The sequence below is a fragment of the Delphinapterus leucas genome, chromosome 20 (assembly GCF_059928025.1).
Source record: "Delphinapterus leucas isolate spDelLeu-1000000601 "Yukka" chromosome 20, BTC_Dleu_Yukka2, whole genome shotgun sequence".
NCBI classification, from domain to species: Eukaryota; Metazoa; Chordata; class Mammalia; order Artiodactyla; family Monodontidae; genus Delphinapterus; species Delphinapterus leucas.
The window spans coordinates 8942259-8960507 of record NC_143148.1 but is presented as its reverse complement, the minus strand read 5'-3'; the positions used below and the strand labels follow the sequence as shown (position 1 = coordinate 8960507).

General features: G+C 47.1%; 1 protein-coding gene across 2 annotated transcripts in view; it reads left to right on the top strand.

The window, feature by feature from the left end:
* Nucleotides 1-1944: 1944 nt before the first annotated feature.
* Nucleotides 1945-18249, top strand: part of SAE1 (SUMO1 activating enzyme subunit 1) — a 72167-nt gene continuing 55862 nt past the window's right edge. Inside the window, exons 1-2 of one of the 2 annotated variants that reach the window (XM_089902659.1) lie at nt 1945-2120; nt 15750-15861. In XM_089902659.1, coding sequence (XP_089758785.1) covers nt 2023-2120; nt 15750-15861 — 210 coding nt within the window. In that variant the 5' untranslated portion in view covers nt 1945-2022. The remainder of the gene's footprint in view (nt 2121-15749; nt 15862-18249) is intronic. The other variant, XM_022585266.3, reaches the window with a different exon arrangement.

Sequence of the window (18249 nt, the reverse complement as noted above, 5' to 3'; positions counted from 1 at the left end):
GGGTCCTATGATAATTCGACGTTTAGCTTTTTGAGGGGAGGCTGCCCATTTCTTAAGGGCTGGACTCAGAAATTGGCCCAGCATTCACTTCTATCATATTCTATTTTTTAAAAAATAAATTTATTTATTTATTTATTTTTGGCTACGTTGGGTCCTTGTTGCTGCGCGCGGGCTTCCTCTAGTTGTAGCGAGCGGGGGATACTCTTCATTGTGGTGCCAGCTTCTCATTGTGGTGGCTTCTCTTGTCATGGAGCACAGGCTCTAGGTGCACGGGCTTCAGTAGTTGTGGCATGTGGGCTCAGCAGTTGTGGCTCATGGGCTCTAGAGCGCAGCCTCAGTAGTTGTGGTTCACGGGCTTAGTTGTTCCACGGCATGTGGGATCTTCCTGGACCAGGGCTCGTGCCCGTGTCCCCTGCATAGGCAGGCGGATTCTTAACCACTGTGCCACCAGGGAAGTCCCTCCATATTTTTTGAATGATATATTTAAAAAAAATATTTGTTTATTTGGCTGTGCCGGGTTTTAGTTGAGGCATGAGGGATGTTTACGTGTGGCATGTGATGTCTTAGTTGCAGCCTGTGGGATCTAGTTCCCTGACCAGCGGTCGAACCCAGGCCCCCTGCATTGGGAGTATGGAGTCTTAACCACTGGACCTCCAGGGAAGTCCCTTGAATGATATTTTGACCTCTGATGAATTGCTACCCTTTTCTGAGTCTCAGAGTCATATTGTAAAAGGGGAGGAAATATCTATCTCTGAGGTTCACAGGGTATGTACCTCACTGGACAAGGTCAGAGCACATAGTAGGAGCTTAATGTACCACCAGCAGTATAACCTCCTGAGGAAGCACGTGGGCCTGGATTTGAATCCTAGCTTCACTACTTCTAAGATATAAGACTTTGTTCAGGCCACTAATATCGATACTTAACTTTGCTGGACCTCAGACTCTTTAGCTGTGAAATGGGAATATTAAAGAATTTATCTACTCTTGCAAGGGTTAGAGAAATAATCCATATAAAACCCATTTAAATTCCATGAGAGGGCAGCTATTTTTAATTCTTATTTAAAAATTAAAAAAAAATTTTTTTTACTGTTCTACCCCTAGCACAGAGACTGATGGTTGACAAGCACGTTCTAGGGATTGAACCAGGGCCCTCGGTAGTGAGAGCGCAGAGTCCTAACCCTGGATTGCCAGGGAATTCCCAAACAAGTTCCTAATAAGTATTGGTTGAATGAATAATAAAAAGGTATTTTGCCTAGGGAAAATACATATTAGCTATTATTAGCTATTACTAACCTACAAGATTCCCCACCTGCTTCATATTATGATTTAATCTCTTACCACCCTCTCACTCTGCTCCAGCCACCCTGCCCTCTCCACAGCTCCTTAATTACGTTAGCATGTGCCAGCCTCAGGGCCTTTGCAGCTGCTGTTCTGTCCAGGAATGCTACATTTCCCAGTTATCTACCCAGCTTGTTTCTACGGTTCCTTCAGATCTCTGCTCAACAATCACCTGTCACCCTGTAGTCCCATATCCTGTTTTAATTTTCTCCAAAACATTTATTGGGGGCCTGATTTATATATTTTTTCCTTTGGGCCCTCCTCAAGGGAACGTAAGTTCCATGAGGGCAGAATTTTATCTATTTTACTCACCACCCTATTTCACAACATCCCCGTTACCGGGATTTCGGCAGACGCTCCATTTTACTTGCTGAATTGAAGGCCTCATAAACAAACACTTGGGTATCCTTGTGGGGCCAGAAGCCGCGCGGATTTTTGGCCAGGATTGACAGGAGACTCCATCACGTGACTGGCTGATGCCCGCCCACCTCGGAGGCTAAGGAGGTCCACGTGGTTCCAGGGTCCGGGGGCAGGCGGGGCTTGGAGAAGGTAGTGCGCAGGCGCGATCCCTGGCGCAGGCGCAGATGCGGCCTGGGTGCGCGGCCCGTGGCGGTTGGCGGCTTGTGGGGCCGGCGGGCGGTTGCCGTGAGCAGGACCAGAGCTCCGGCGCTGAGAGCCGGCGCCATGGTGGAGAAGGAGGAGGCAGGCGGCGGTATCAGCGAGGAGGAGGCGGCTCAGTATGACCGGCAGATCCGTCTCTGGGGATTGGAGGCCCAGAAACGGTAAGGGCCGGTGCGGCTTGTGGGACTGAGGGTTTGGAGGGTGGTCTGGCCTGAGGCGTTGGGGAGCCGGAGGGTTTAATTTGAAGAGAGGAGGCGGGAATCGTGTACCCGGCCGTGGTCGCCTTCCTGAGAGGACTGGAGGGGTTGATTTGGGATGTTTCCTCGGAAGGTATGGGAAGCGGGGACGTCCTAGGTGGTGGGAGGGCTGTTCCGAGGAATTGGCGACCTCTAGAAGGGGAGCTGGGGGAGTTCTGAGCGATCCGGAGGATGCAGACTCAGGAACTCGACGCCCGGAGGGAGCGATGGTGGCGTTTGGATCGGGGTTGGGGACTTAGGGAATAGGAGGGGCCAGGAATGCGTGGAAACGATGAAAGTGGCGGGGGGGCATAGTTCATTCATTCATAGGTAGTGGAAACCTGTTCTCTGCTGGATGCTGGGGAGACTGGCGAGCCCAGTAGATGAGAGCTTGCATTCATTTTTGTGGCCTCTAAGGAGTGGGCCAGTCTGAAAGAGTGAGGTTTTTTTCCGAGGGGTTTTGGAGCAAGTAATTTCAAGTGAGGTTCCTGAGAGGCTCGGAGAGTCTGGGGGTGCTGGAGGTACCCGAAGAGATTGCTTGTGTCTAGATCTGGGGGTGTGTCCCGAGAGGACAGGATTGGGGATACCTTGGGCATGGGGGAGTAATTATCGGAGGGGATGAGGTCTTTGAAAGAGGTGGTCGATATGACCAGATATTTATTGAGTACCTGCCACCGGCGCTGAGCGGGTATTAATGAACTAGGCAGGCTCCTTGCCCACATGGAGCTTACGTTCCGGTGGGGGAGGCAATACACATAAAAAATAATAAAATATTAGGCAATGCAAGTGCTAGGGAGAAAAAATAAAGCAGGGAAAGAGGATCAATAAAGGATGGTGGGCTGGGAGAGCTATTTTGATAGGGTGGCCAGGGGAGGCCTCTGAAGAGGTAACATTGAGCCTCGGACCTGTATGAAAGGAAAGAGCCCTGTGGCCATCTGGGAGGATCTTCCTAGCGTAGGGGACAAGTGTAAAATCCTAGAGGCCAGAGCATGCTTGGCAAATGAGAGCAACAGGGTGGCTGGAACCAAATGAGGGGTACCTTTTTTTTTCTTTTTTAAATTAATTAATTGATTGATTTGGGGCTGCGTTGGGTCTTCGTTGCTGCGCGCGGGCTTTTGTCTAGTTGCGGCGAGTGGGGGCTACTGTTCATTGCGGTGCGCGGGATTCTTATTGCGGTGGCTTCTCTTGTTGCGGAGCACAGGCTCTAGGCGTGTAGGTTTCAGTAGTTGTGGCACGTGGGCTCAGTAGTCGTGGCTCGCGGGCTCTAGAGCACAGGCTCAGTAGTTGTGGCGCACGGGCTTAGTTGCTCCACGGCATGTGGGGTCTTCCCGGACCAGGGCTCAAACCCGTGTCCCCTGCATTGGCAGGTGGATTCTTAACCACTGTGCCACCAGGGAAGTCCCAGGAGGTAGCTTTTGAATTCTAAGTGTGCTGGGAAACCTGTTGGAGAGTTTTGAGCAGAGGAGTAACACGATCTGAATTGTGTTTGAAAAGGATCGCTCTTGCTGCATGGAGAACAGGTGGAAGTGGGCAGAAGTGGAAATAAGGATTCCGCTTAGGGGGCTGCTGCGGTAATCCCCTTGAGATGCAAGTAATGGTGGCTTGGAACTCTAGGGAAGGGGTCAGATGTAGATTCTGGATATAATTTGAAGGTAGAGGGGACAGGCTTTGCTGAAGGATTAAATGTGTGGAGTGGGAGAGGCAGAACTCAAGGTTTTTGGCCGAAGCAGTTGGAAAGACGGAAGTGCCTTCACTGACTGAGGTGGGGGAAGAGTCAGCAGTTCTATTTTGGACTTAACGTTTTAGCTGTTTACTACACATCTAAGTAGAAATAAATATGTGAGTGGTTGAGTTCAGTGATGAGGTCTGAGTGATGGGGGGTGGTTATGTGATGTGCGTGAGTACAGAGGGCAGAATTAATTGATCCAAGAGTTGGGGAGGCAGGCAGTTCAAGAGGTTTGAGGGGCGGGAGCTTCTACAGCTTTTTGGTGAGAGAGCATGTGTGGTGGGTGGGGTGAGGTGGGGGTTACTTCAGGCTCATTTTAGGTGTGTGGAGCCTTCTGTGACTGGGGAGGAGGGCGCATTACGAGGCATTAGCAAGCACTGGTCTGAGGGTTGAAGGCACCTGAAATAGAAGATTGGGGATTAAATGATGAGAATGGGGCTGAAGACACAGTGTCGAATGAGTTTAGGAACTGCCGTTTGAAGGAGTGTTAGGGGTTCCTGAAGGGTTGAGAAGGGGATCCTAAGTGTACTAGAAGGGTTGATTCCAGGCGTTGGGGGCAGTAGGTGGTTTTGTTTGAGGCGGGGTAAAGTTGGTGAGGATTAAACTGGAATTAGTGAGAGATCTGTCGGAGGGGTAGGAATGAATGATTTATCTGAGGAGCATTAAAGAATGGATGGAGGGCTCCTGAGGGAGAGGTGACCTAAGGGGCAAATCAGAGTCGGGGTATGGAATTCTTGGGAGATGGGAGCTATTCTGAGGAAGTGAAGATGTCTAGAACTCAGCGGAGAAGCTGAAAAGGATTGGCTGAGGGTCCTGGGAGGGTAGGAAGGGGTTACCTATAATTTGGAATCTATAGATTTGTATACAGTCTTACAGAGTTGATTAAAGTGCTCTCTTGTCCCTTTTTCAGCTGAGTCTCATAGCAGCTCTTTGGAGAAGGAAAGGCAGTGATTTCCTCCTCTGTACAGAAAGGAAGGAGGCTCCGCAAAGCAAATTGACTTGTCTCTAAGGGAACTCCAGGTGGGATAGGAGAACTTTGGGGACTGGGGACCCTTGTGAAATAGAAAGCAGCCTGGGAATGGACAGACTGCATTCTGGCTACAGTTTTGCCTCTGACTCTATAATGTTGGACCAAGGTTGTCAGAGAATTGGAAGGGAGACAAATAATAATAAAAAGGGTCTTCAAGGGAACTCATACAGTCTGGAGGTTAAAAACTGGTGTGTGGGCTTCCCTGGTGGCGCAGTGGTTGAGAATCTGCCTGCTAATGCAGGGGACATGGGTTTGAGCCCTGGCCTGGGAAGATCCCACATGCTGCGGAGCAACTAGGCCTGTGAGCCACAACTACTGAGCCTGCACGTCTGGAGCCTGTGCTCCGCAACAAGAGAGGCTGCGACAGTGAGAGGCCTGCTCACCGCGATGAAGAGTGGCCCCCGCTCGCCACAACTAGAGAAAGCCCTTGCACAGAAACGAAGACCCAACACAGCCAAAAATAAAAATAAATAAAAGAAGGCTCAACATTTAAAAAAAAACAAAAAACTGGTGTGTATCTCTCATAACAGTGTTTTAATTTTTTTGAAATTAGTTGCCAGCATTTAAAAATCTAGAGAATTGGCCAAATTTGGGGCAGTTTGAGCATCAGAAGGAATAAAATAGACTTCATGTAGAAATATTTAATAATGTGTCTTCTGATGTAGTGAAATAAGAACCTCAGTGCATCATCTTCTATGTTTTCCTGCCAGATATCATGTTTTCACAGAACAGAGGAACAAATTAAAGGACACCATTGAGGTAATGATGAGATGTCCAGAATGTGGGACATTTTACAAGACGACTGCCCTGGTTCTCTTCCAGAAGTCAATGTCATGGAAAAAACAAGCGAAGGGACTGTTCTAGATTAAGAGAGTAAAGGGTGGAGCCAAATGCAAGGTGTAACCCTGACTGGATCCTGGTTCAAAAAGAAAACTTACCTAAAATACATCTTTTAGGCAATAGGGGAAATTTGAGTATTCAGTCCTGTTACATGATATTTGGGAATTATTTTCTAGATGTGATCATAGTGTGGTTATGAAGGAGAAGGTCATATTTTTGGAGTTGCATGCTAAAGGTGTGAAGTGCTGTGATGTCGGCATATGGGTAAAGCCAGTAGAGCAAAATGTTAACTCTTCTTTCTATTTTTCTGTATGTTTGAAATTTTTTATAATGAGAAGTTGGGAAGATGTGTCTGTCTTCCTCCCAACCAACCCCACCCTCCCCACATATGGAGATTTCACAGTTTCTGATTTCTGTCTTTTGAAAAATAGTAAGGTCAGACATCTCCACATTGGTTGGAGCTAAGCAGAGGCCGCCTCTTTTATTCGGTCGCACTGTGAGGATGTGGGATCTTAGTTCCCCAACCAGGGATCGAACCCGCGTCACCTGCATTGGAAGCGCAGAGTCTTAACCACTTGACCACCAGGGAAGTCCCAAGGCTCTTTTACACAGAGCCTGGGCTCTCTACTTGGCCGTCGTCTCCAGCAGCTCTGCTTCACTCATTGATAGAATTGCCTGGCCCCTGTAAGCACGTGAGTTTGCATCTCTTGCTGTGGCGCCGAGCCCATTTTGTGGATGAGGTTCAGGGAAGGGAGCCACCTCTCCCAAGGTCACACACCAAGTACATAGAAGAAGGAGGACTTGAATCTAAGCCACTAACTTCAGGTTCACTGCTATTTCCACAGTAGCTCATTAGCCACAATGGGAGGCTCATCCTTTCAATCAGATGAACATAAAGGAGAGTGTTGAAGCTGGTAGCCCTGTATGTTCTCAGACTGTGATTCAGTTTTTGCACCGACTTTCACAACAAAGGCATGTCTAATTTTTCTCCTTCCACTCAGCGGTCATTTATCCCCTATCTAAGAGTGAGGAAGGAGGGTGACTGAGAAGGGAGAAGTAGAGGATAAGCTCCATGAGGGCAAGCACTTTATCAATGTCCAGTAATTAAGATGTGGGTTTTGATTGGTCTCTATTAAATTCCCAGTGCCTGCAAGTATGTAGACATTCAGATATTTGTTGAGTGGATGAAATGATTGTACACTGCAAAGACCTAGGAAGTCCAGAAACCTGGGTTCAATTCCCAGCTCTGCTAACTAGCTCTCTGACCCTGGGTGAGTCACAACCGTTTCTTGGCCTTAGGTTCCACATCTGCAAAAAAGGAGGGGTGAGTGTGACCAAATCTTTAAGGACTCAGCTGAAGTTTTTTTTTTTTTTAGATGTTGGGAGTAGGAGTTTAGTAATTTATTTATTTATTTTTGCTGTGTTGGGTCTTCGTTTCTGTGCGAGGGCTTTCTCTAGTTGCGGCGAGCGGGGGCCACTCTTCATCGCGGTGCACGAGCCTCTCACTATCACGGCCTCTCTTGTTGCAGAGCACAAGCTCCAGACGCGCAGGCTCAGTAGTTGTGGCTCACGGGCCTAGTTGCTCCGCGGCATGTGGGATCCTCCCAGACCAGGGCTCGAACCCGTGTTCCCTGCATTAGCAGGCAGATTCTCAACCACTGTGCCACCAGGGGAGCCCTCAACTGAAGTTTTGACTTTACAGGAAAGGGGCTCCAAAAACTTCCCTGTTTTCAAGCACTCATTACCCTACACTGCTGCTGTTCAGACAGCGCTTCAGTTGGTTCCATAGGCACCTACTTGCCATGAAAGTGACTGAGCGTGTACTGGAGGCCAATCCTGGTTGTTTTCATATAAGGATCAATTTTTTTAGTGGTTAATAGTTGAGTTTGAATCTCAGCTCCAGAACTTCATAGTTATCTAACCTTGGATACATTTCTTAACTTCTCTGTGCTTCAGTTTTCTCACTTATCAAATGGGAATAACAGAATCTACGTCATAAGATTATTGAGAAAGAAATGAGATTATGCATGAATAGAGTCTACGCACAGAAAGCATTCAGTAAGTTATAGCTACCATTATTTGACAAGTATAAATCACCAGCCACAAAATAAGGGAAACTAAATAGGAAATAGGTTGAGATAAATGAGATAAAGCAGGCATCAGTGGGATGAGTGGAAACTCCAAAAGGACAAGGAAGACTGTAGGAGGAGCAGATTTGCCCAAGCAGATCGAGGTGAGGAACAGTCTTAAGGTCTGTCTTGGATTCTGTCAGGACATTTAAGTAAGTATAATGAATGGGCAGTTGGATGGAGCAGGATTGTAGATTTAAGTGAAAAGGACTGTACTGTTAGTTAAGCGGAGAGTATTTTTAGAAGGAGAAAATGGTCAGATCTTCCAAGTGGCCCCATCATTTTTCTGGTCAGAGTGACCAGAAAAATGTCCACATCCAGTCTATTGGGAATTCCTCTAGGCTCTGCTTCAAGCTCTGTCTCATCCTCCCTTAGTCCAAGCTACACGCATCATCTCAGGTCAACTCAACAGTTTCTCCCTGGTCTCCCCTGTTCCACGTGTGACTCTTTATAATCCATCCTCCACACAGCAGCCAAACTGATTTAAATTTAAAAAACAGATCACAGCAGTCCTGCTTAAAGCCTTCCAGTGATTTCCTGTATACTCAGATCTTTAAAAATCCGTTGCCTTTCCTGCCCTGCTTTGTCCGACCTTGCCTGCATCTCCCTGGCTCACTCCATTCAAGCTGCTTGTATCTTTATGTTCCTCAGATATGCTAAAGCTCTCTCTGGCCTCTGGGACATTGTGCTCGCCCTACTCGAAATCATCTTATACAAGATTTTTGCATGACTCACTCTCACGCATTAGACTCTCAATAAATGTGGTTTGAATATGAATTTGGTCGTCTTCAGAATTTTTAATCATGAGTGGAATTCATTGGCTTGACTTACCTTGCAGTATGTATTGTGAATTCAGATTGTGGTGTAAAGACTGGTTCCTTCCTTCCCAGAAATTGAAAAGGTATTCCCATGGCAGCAGAAGTAGAGAGGAGAGTAAATCAGCAAGTATTTATTTAGAACCTACTATATGCAAGGCAGCATGGGGGAGACATTGAGAGAGGGAAAAAAAAAAATCACAGATCCTGGTTAGAATTGAATTTGGGATCCCAGCTCTGGGCACCCGTTAGCTGTGAGAGCTTGGACACCTTTTCTGAACCTCAGTTTTTTCCTTTCTCAAGGCAGACATGGATCCTTTCCTATGGAAACATGATGGCCTACTTGGGGGCCTGTGGAGCCACTTGGCCTTTTAGGGAGAGAAATTGTATGCAACATTTAGGATGTGTGCTTTTTTTCTGAGAGAAAAACAGTGAAGAACCATAATCAAGGTTTCAGTGAGGCACTGTATGTATTGTACCTAGCTCAGTGCCTGGAACTTAGTGAGCCCTCTGTGGTTGGTAATTACTGTCACTGTTTTTTGTTTTTTTAAAATTTATTTTATTTTTGGCCGCGTTGGGTCTTCATTGCTGCACGCAGACTTTCTCTAGTTGTGGGGAGCGGGGACTACTCTTCGTTGCGATGCGCGGGCTTCTCATTGCGGTGGCTTCTCTTGCTGTGGAGCACGGGCTCTAGGAGTGTGGGCTTCAGTAGTTGTGGCACACGGGCTCAGTAGTTGCGGCTCGCGGGCTCTAGAGCGCAGGCTCAGTAGTTGTGGCACCCGGGCTTAGTGACTCCGTGGCACATTGGATCTTCCCAGACCAGGTCTCAAACCCGTGTCCCCAGCATTGGCAGGCAGATTCTTAACCACTGCACCACCAGGGAAGTCCTGGTGTAAGTCCTGGTGTATCTATTAATTCAATAGCAATTGAAGTAACAGTGTGATAAGTCCCAAGCACAGTCATAGATGCTAGAGATACCATGGTTTCTGGAGCTTACTTACATTGTAATGGAGGAACGAGGAATGAACACATAAACAAGTAGCAAAATTCTAGATAGAAAAGACGTAGACCTATTTTGGAGTAGGTGGCCAGTGTGGACTTTTTTAAGGAGGGGCAGTTGAGCTGAGATCTAAAGAATGGGTCATGTGAAGAGTTAGGGGAAGAAGCAGAGAGAACAGCTAATGCTAGAGCCCTACGGTGGGAGCAAATGTGGCATTTTCTGGGATCAAGGAAGGCCAGCCTGGCTGTAGGCAAGTTACCAGGGGAGAGAGTAGGATGAGACAGGCAGGAGTGGTATGCAGGGCTGTTGGTAAGGAGCTTGCATGGGAACCATTGAAAGGTCTGAGCAGGAGAGTGGCGTGGTCAGGTTTAGAAGCTCTCTACCTGAGATGGGGACAGTGGATTGTTGGGGGCAGGAATGTAAGCAGGGAGGCTAGGTGTCAGGCTCTTGTGGGTTTTGTTTTTTTTTTTTAAGGGAACGCTATTTATTTATTTAACTTTTTGGCTGTGTTGGGTCTTCGTTTTTGTGCGACGGCTTTCTCTAGTTGCGGCCAGCGGGGGCGACTCTTCATCACGGTGTGCAGGCCTCTCACTATTGCAGCCTCTCTTGTTGCAGAGCACAGGCTCCAGATGCGCAGGCTCAGTAGTTGTGGCTCATGGGCCCAGTTGCTCCGCGGCATGTGGGATCTTCCCAGACCAGGGCTCGAACCCGTGTCCCCTGCATTGGCAGGCAGATTCTCAACCACTGCGCCACCAGGGAAGCCCACTCTTGTGGTTTTATAGGTGAGAAATGGTGACTCAGAGTAGGGCTGTGTGGCTGTGAAAATGGAGGGAAGTGGTGGACGACGCTGCTGTGAATAGCATTGTACGTGATTTTTGTGCCCACGTGAGTATTTCTGCAGGATTGATTCCAAGAAGGGAATTGCTGCATTAGAGCCTGAGTAATGATAGCCAGCATTCATTCAATGCTGACTATGTGCCAGGTACTATTTTAAGTGCTTTTCATGTAATTGAGCCATAAATAAGCAGTAATCTCAGGGCCCCTAGAATGATTAAGGATTAAAAACATAAACATGATATTCAGTGTTGTTGGCAGTTGAATTAAAAAACCTCCCAAGGGACTTCCCTGGCGGTCCAGTGGTTAAGCCTCCAAGCTTCCACTGCAGAAGGCATGGATTCGATACCTGGTCGGGGAACTAAGATCTCGCATGCTACAAGGCATGGCCACAAAAACAAAACAAAACAAACAAACAAAAACCCCAAAACCCTCCCGAGCAGTCAGAGTCTATGGAGCTCTGTAGGATGGAGGGATCCTAGAGAGGCCACGGGCTGCATGTGATTTATGTCAGAGGCATTTATGTGGAGCAGTTGCTGGAAGAGTTTAGAGGGTACTCGCCTGAGTGCCGTGATAAGGACTTTTTGAGGAAATGGCATTCGAGTTGGGGTTTGAGGTCTGGAGGAAAGGCTTGACTAGGCAGAGAGAGGAAGACAGGGTGTGTTTCAGGTGTGTGGAATGTTGTGATTTAAAGTCTGCAGGTGGGGGACTTCCCTGGTGCTGCAGGGGTTAAGAATCCACCTGCCAATGCAGGGGACATGGGTTCGAGCCCAGGTCCAGGAAGATCCCACATGCCGCGGAGCAACTAAGCCCGTGCGCCACAACTACTGAGCCTGCGCTCTAGAGCCCACGAGCCACAACTACTGAGCCTGTGCACCACAGCTACTGAAGCCTAGAGCCCGTGCTCTGCAACAACAGAAGCCACCACAATGAGAAGCCCGCGCACCGCAGTGAAGAGTAGCCCCTGGGCTTCCCTGGTGGTGCAGTGGTTGAGAGTCCGCCTGCCGATGCAGGGCACATGGGTTCGTGCCCTGGTCCGGGAAGATCCCATATGCCGCGGAGCGGCTGGGCCCGTGAGCCATGGCCGCTGAGCCTGCGCGTCTAGAGCCTGTGCTCCGCAACGGGAGAGGCCACAACACTGAGAGGCCTGCGTACCGCAAAAAAAAAAAAAAAAGAGTAGCCCCCGCTCGCTGCAACTAGAGAAAGCCTGCACAGCAGCGAAGACCCAACACAGCTAAAAATGAATGAATGAATGAATGAATGAAGGAATAGCTTCTCTTGTTCCTGCACTGATTTATTTATTTATTTATTGATTGATTGATTGATTGATTGCTGTGTTGGGTCTTCGTTTCTGTGCGAGGGCTTTCTCTAGTTGCGGCGAGCGGGGGCCGCTCTTCATCGCGGTGCGCGGGCCTCTCACTATTGCGGCCTCTCTTGTTGCGGAGCACAGGCTCCAGAGCGCAGGCTCAGTAGTTGTGGCTCACGGGCCCAGTTGCTCCGCGGCATGTGGGATCTTCCCAGACCAGGGCTCAAACCCGTGTCCCCTGCATTGGCAGGCGGATTCTCAACCACTGCGCCACCAGGGAAGCCCTCTGCACTGATCTTGATGCTAGCAGATTTGGGATTTCCTTCAGTGATATGACCAAAGGGTAAAATGGTGCAGGGGAGGAGGGAGAGAACATTGACATAGGCATATGTCTGGGGCTCAGCTTCTCCATTATTGCTTTTTTCTACACGGCCCTTCCACTGCCAACCATAGCCTAGGTGACAGGAGCCTTTCAAGTGACAATTCCACTTCACCAGAATAATTGGGCAGAGGGCTTAGGGCATACAAGCAAGGTAAATAACAGAGATGATCTGGTAGTAGTGGAAGGTAAGGCAGGGAAAATGGGAGGGAGCCAAGACTGAACGGGTTTAAATGCCAGCTTAATGGGTTTTTTTTCCTCTGTCAGATTTTTTGAAAATCAGAATCAAACCCATCACTGAGCCCTTTTGTAATTAAGGCAATGGGGATTGAAGAGATGTTCAAGTAACTTTTATGGAGCACCTGTTCTATGATGGGGAGGATGTCAGGTGGTTTTGCATACATGTTTGACCAGGTCGTCGAGGAGATTAAATCATGAAGTCAGAATTGGTATCTCCATTTTACAGATGAATAGACTGAAGGTCAGAGAGGTCGTGCAGTTTGCCTGGGTCACCCAGTTAGGAAGTGGCAGAGCCAGAAGTCAAGCCCAAGTCTTCACACCCAGAGGGCGTTAGTGATTGGCCATGCTCGTTGCTGAAGGAGCAGCAAGGAAAACAGAGCCTGAGGAGAAGTTAGTGGGTTTGGGGATGAGGGGGCCATCGGTAACGTTTGAGGGTACAGATTTCCCAGAAGTGAGCGGGGCTGGTCTAGCTGTATCCTTGAGGTAGATACAGCAGCCAAACAGGAAAAGACTGTCACTCAGACTGAGCGGGACCGTGGAACCTGGAGTTCCAGGCGCAGCAGTGTTAGGACCAGGTGAAGGGAGGGCTCGCAGGCTAACAGTGAGAGCAGAGACCTGGAAGGTACAGCTAAATGCACGGCTGCTCAGCCTTTCTAATGTCAAAGGTTTGGTATGTGCACGATGTTCTCTTTGGAAACATTGCATATTTATTATATGTGCTGATTCTCAAGGGATTGGAGCGACTCTGGAAGGCTGCGTGGCTTCCTTCCTCCTCCCCTCTGCTGGTGTAATGCTATCAATCTGTGATAAGAGACCTGCTCATTGCTAGCATCTCTGTTATTTACCTTGCTTGTATGCCGTAAGCCCTCTGCCCAATTATTCTGGTGAAGTGGAATTGTCACTTGAAAGGCTCCTGTCACCTAGGCTATGGTTGGCAGTGGAAGGGCCGTGTAGAAAAAAGCAATAATGGAGAAGCTGAGCCCCAGACATATGCCTATGTCAATGTTCTCTCCCTCCCCCCCCCCGCCATTTTACCCTTTGGTCATATCACTGAAGGAAATCCCAAATCTGCTAGCATCAAGAATCAGAGAAGCCCGCGCACCGCAACGAAGAGTAGCCCCTGCTCACCGCAACTAGAGAAAGCCCGCGCACAGCAACGAAGACCCAATGCAGCCAAAAATTAAAAAAAAAAAAAAAAAAAGAGTGCAGGACTCGATTTTTATCAGCCATCATTCCCATTAAAGACTTCTAGCCTGATGACATGCAAGTGTCCATAATTATTAGAACCATTTTTGGAAAAGAGTTTCTGCATGTTCTCCTTAGTAGTGGTACTTGATGAGAATGGACTCATTTCATAAATTAGGAGCAAACTCATTGGTCAGCAGAACTTGAATTTAGGTGAGACCGTTCTTAGTTCTTACTAATGCTTTTCAGTGTGAATAGTCATACATTTGCTGCAAAAATATTAATGAGTTTGATTACAGGGTGCTGCCTAAGATCCTGACGGGGTTTTTCATGATATATGATGCAAACTCTTTATTTCCTTTTTTTTTTTTCCTTTTTTTGGCCTACTGGGCGGCTTGTGGGATCTTAGTTCCCCAACCAGGGATTGAATCCAGGCCCTCAGCAGTGAAAGCACGGAGTCCTAACCACTGAACCCCAAGGGAATTCCCTTTATTTCCTTTTTCAAATATGAAAAATTCTGATTCTGAAACACTTCTGTTTCAAGGGATTTTGAATAAGGTATTGTGGACCTATACTGCCTTCTGCTGACCTCAGAGTTAAGTCCAGACTTCTCTACCTTTTTTTTTTTTTTTAATTTATTTATTTTTGGCTGCATTGGGTCTTCCTTGCTGTGTGTGGGCTTTCTCTAGTTGCTGTGCGTGGGCTGCTCTTCATTTCAGTGTACGGGCTTTTCATTGCGGTGGCTTCTCTTGTTACAGAGCATGGGCTCTAGGTGCGTGGGCTTCAGTAGTTGTGGCACGTGGGCTCTAGAGTGCAGGCTCAGTAGTTATGATGCACGGGCTTAGTTGCTCCGCGGCATGTGGGATCTTCTCGGACCAGGGCTTGAACCCGTGTCCCCTGCATTGGCAGGCGGATACCCAACCACTGCGCCACCAGGGAAGCCCTACCATTTTTTTTTTTAAGCCTCATCTTCTGTCACTCTAAAGGCTCAGAATGAGCTAAACACTTCCCAGATGTGCCCTCTTTCGTGCCACCTTGTGTGTTACAGCTTAAATAGTACCCCTTCTCCCCTTCTCTTCTGCTGTCACACTAGTTCAAGCCATCATCCTTTCTCACCTTAACTGTGACACTCTTCCCCTTCCAACCATAACCCCCCCCCACACACATGGCTTTCCATCATGTTTAGAATAAAATCCAGAATCCTGACAGTACCTGTAAGAGCCTTCATGATGTGGCCCCTGACTCTGTCTACAGCCTCATCTACCATTCTTACCTTTTTTAAAGATTTTTTTGATGTGGACCATTTTAAAAGTCTTTATTGAATTTGTTATATTATCGCTTCTGTTTTATGTTTTGGTGTTTTGACGGGGAGGCATGTGGGATCTTAGTTCCCTGACCAGGGATCAAACCCCGCACCCCCTGCATTGGAAGGTGAAGTCTTAACCACTGGACCACCAGGGAAGTCCCCCATTCTTCCCTTTGCTCACTCTTCCCTTTGCTCTTCAGCTGCTCTATCTGCCTTCCTGCTCCTGGAATATGCCAAGCACTCCTCTGCTTCAGGGCTTTTGCACTTGCTTTTTTCTCTACCTGGAATGTTCTTCTCCCAAGTATCTGTATATATGTCCTTCATTTCATTTTGATTTTTGCTCAGCACCTCTGTGGAAAGGCCTTCACGATCAGTCTGACTAAACTCACATCCTCCATCATTCCTGATCCATACCATGCTTGATTTTCTTCACTTTTTGAGATATTATATATCTCTATTTGTTTGTCTGTCTCTACAAAATACAAGCTCTGAGGGCAGGAATTGTGTCTGTTTATTCACTGCTGTATTTCCACACCTTGGAGGGGGGCCTGGCATAGTAGGTGCTCAATAAATATTTGTTGAATGAATTGTTCTCAGCAGGGTAGATTGGAGCCTGTCTCTTTTTCAAGATTTGAGGCCTGGATGCTTAAGTGCAGTTAATGAAATCCAAGATCATTTCCCTATTTTTGTCTTGTTTTGTTCTTCAATAATTCGGAGACCTTCCACTGTCCTCTTTCATTCCATTGACAATATCTGCCTTGTAGGCTGCGGGCCTCCCGGGTGCTTCTTGTTGGCATGAAGGGACTCGGGGCTGAAATCGCCAAGAATCTCATCCTGGCCGGAGTGAAAGGACTGACCATGCTGGATCACGAGCAGGTGAGCTGCCGCCTTATCACTCTCCTTCGCCATCTCCCCTCTTTGGTATAAACACGTGGAGATTTCGTGCCTTCCTGCTTGCCCCTTCTGGGCTGTGAAAGAGGAGGGCTGGCGTCAGTGGCACTGTAGCCCTTGGAGACTGACAGCGCCAGCACCGGGTTTGAATTCAGCTCCACCATATCCTACGGGGTGATGACCTTTCCCGTCTGTAAAGTGGAGTTAGCATCTCCCTTGGAGGGTGATTGTGAGGAGTAGAGGAGTGCTCTTCCAATTTGTACCTTTAAATCACCCGAATCACTCATTTAAAATGCAGAATTGCCTTGGGGCTTTGTTTTGGTGTAGCTTTCACCCCTAATGATTCTACTTTACAAAGTCTGAGGTAAGGCTCAGGAATATATACATTTTAAAGGTATCTCAGAAGAAAAACAGGTATCTCAGGAGATCTTGATGGAGATGCTTCACAGGCATTACCTTGGGAAATGTTGGATCAGAGAGAATGTATATGGACCACTTAATGTAGTGCCTGCATGTAATAAGCATCCAATAGTTAATTACATGATAAAATATTATTTAATTGATAATAGAACCATAGTGCCCAACCCCTATGTAGCTTTCTCTGACCTGTCTTTTCTCCAAAGTGAAAATAACTGCTGCTTTGTCTACATTCTCATGCTTCAATGACATTTTGGTTTTCTTTTATAGAAAATTTCAAATATATACAGAAGTAGAATAATATTTGACACCTCACCTACTTGGCTTCTACAGATACCAATGTTTTGTTGATCTTTTTATTTATCTTTTCCCCTGTATTTTTTGGGACAGTTTTTTAAAGCAAATTCCAGAAATCATGTATTTTTTCAGTTAAAATATTTCAAAAATTGTGTTGTCACATATTATTTGTGTCTTTTTTTCCTTTTAGGCAATGAACAGGGGTCCTGTCTCATGCTAAGTAACTAGCACACACAGTGTGAGGTATAGGCTGTGTAGACAAAAGTAAATGTTAATGAAATTTTTAAAAGCTCTCCTGTTTGGAGTTTCAGGAGAAAATAATATCTAGAATTTTTGTTGTCTTAATTCTCCTGCAATACGAAGAGACACATAGGTTGGCTCACTTAATATCACAATCACAAATTGATTTTTGACTTGAATTCAAAACTTTCTAAGGAAAGAAAATCCCTGCAAGCAAGCTGCCAGATAATTAACTGAACCCTCCCAGCTTTGACATCCCCCCGCCCACCAGCCACAGTGCCCCCTAGTGGCAGGAACACCCCATCCAGGGGAAGAATTTGTTTGCCTGGGTAGAGAGGGTAAGAGTGGAGACCCAAGGAAGGATGGTTCCAAAACCTGGAGGCCGTTGGTGTGGAAAAACGAAACCACAATGGGATGGTAGTTTCCTCATTTGGTTGGGAAATCTGAGAATGGGGATGAGAGAACACTGAGGCCATGTGATGTGGTTCTCTCACTGCCTCGGCACTGGCACGAATGCCACCCAGAGTTGGAGTCAACCGTTGCCTCTTCAGTTTAAAGACTAATAGTGCCTTCTACTTGCCTTCCGCTGTAAGGCCTGACTCCTCTGACTGGTTTTCAAAGCCTGACACGGTGGTTCTCAGTCCCATCTGTGCTTTAAATATTTGGGGAGTTATTTAAAAATAAAAGTTCTCCAGGTGAGTCTAAAAGTCAGGGAGGGTTGAGAACCACTGGCTTCGTATAACCTGGTCCAAGTCAACTTACCCAGCCTGACTCCCATCTCATAAATTTCATAGTTCGTGAACACTCTCTGGTAGTTCTGCCTATTGTAGTTTGCTTGTGCTTTTGTCCCTGACTAGGAACGTCCCAGGAAGATGGTGCTGCATTTTGCAGAAGCTTTGGAATCATGAAGGCTTGGGCTCAAATCACACCTTCTGAAGCTGGGAAAGGGAATTAACCTCACAGAGACTTAGCTTGTTCATCTATAAATTGAAGATGTTAATTCCTGCCCCTTAGAGTTTTTCATTTCGTTTATGTCAGCAAGCATCCAAGAGCACCTGCTGCCTACCCTGAAGTAGACTAGGTACTGGCGATAGAAAAATGCACAAGATTTGCTTCCCATCCTCAATTTTTTTCCAGAAATCAGAGCACGCTACCTGACTCAGGTTGTGGCATGCAGACATGAGAGAGACTTCCTGGAGTGCTGAGCTGAGTCTTAAAAAACAAGCAGGGGTTTTTCAGGGTTTGAGGAGCTGTGTTTTAGGCAGGGGACATTAGCACAAGACAGCATGGTAGAAATCGAATATAACAGTTTGGTGTTTTTAGAGTGTGAAGCCCGCGGTGCTGGGGGGGGTTGCAGTTCGCAGGTGAGGTCCAAGTCACGAAGGGCCAGCTGGTAAGCTCTGCTGTAAATGTACTTAA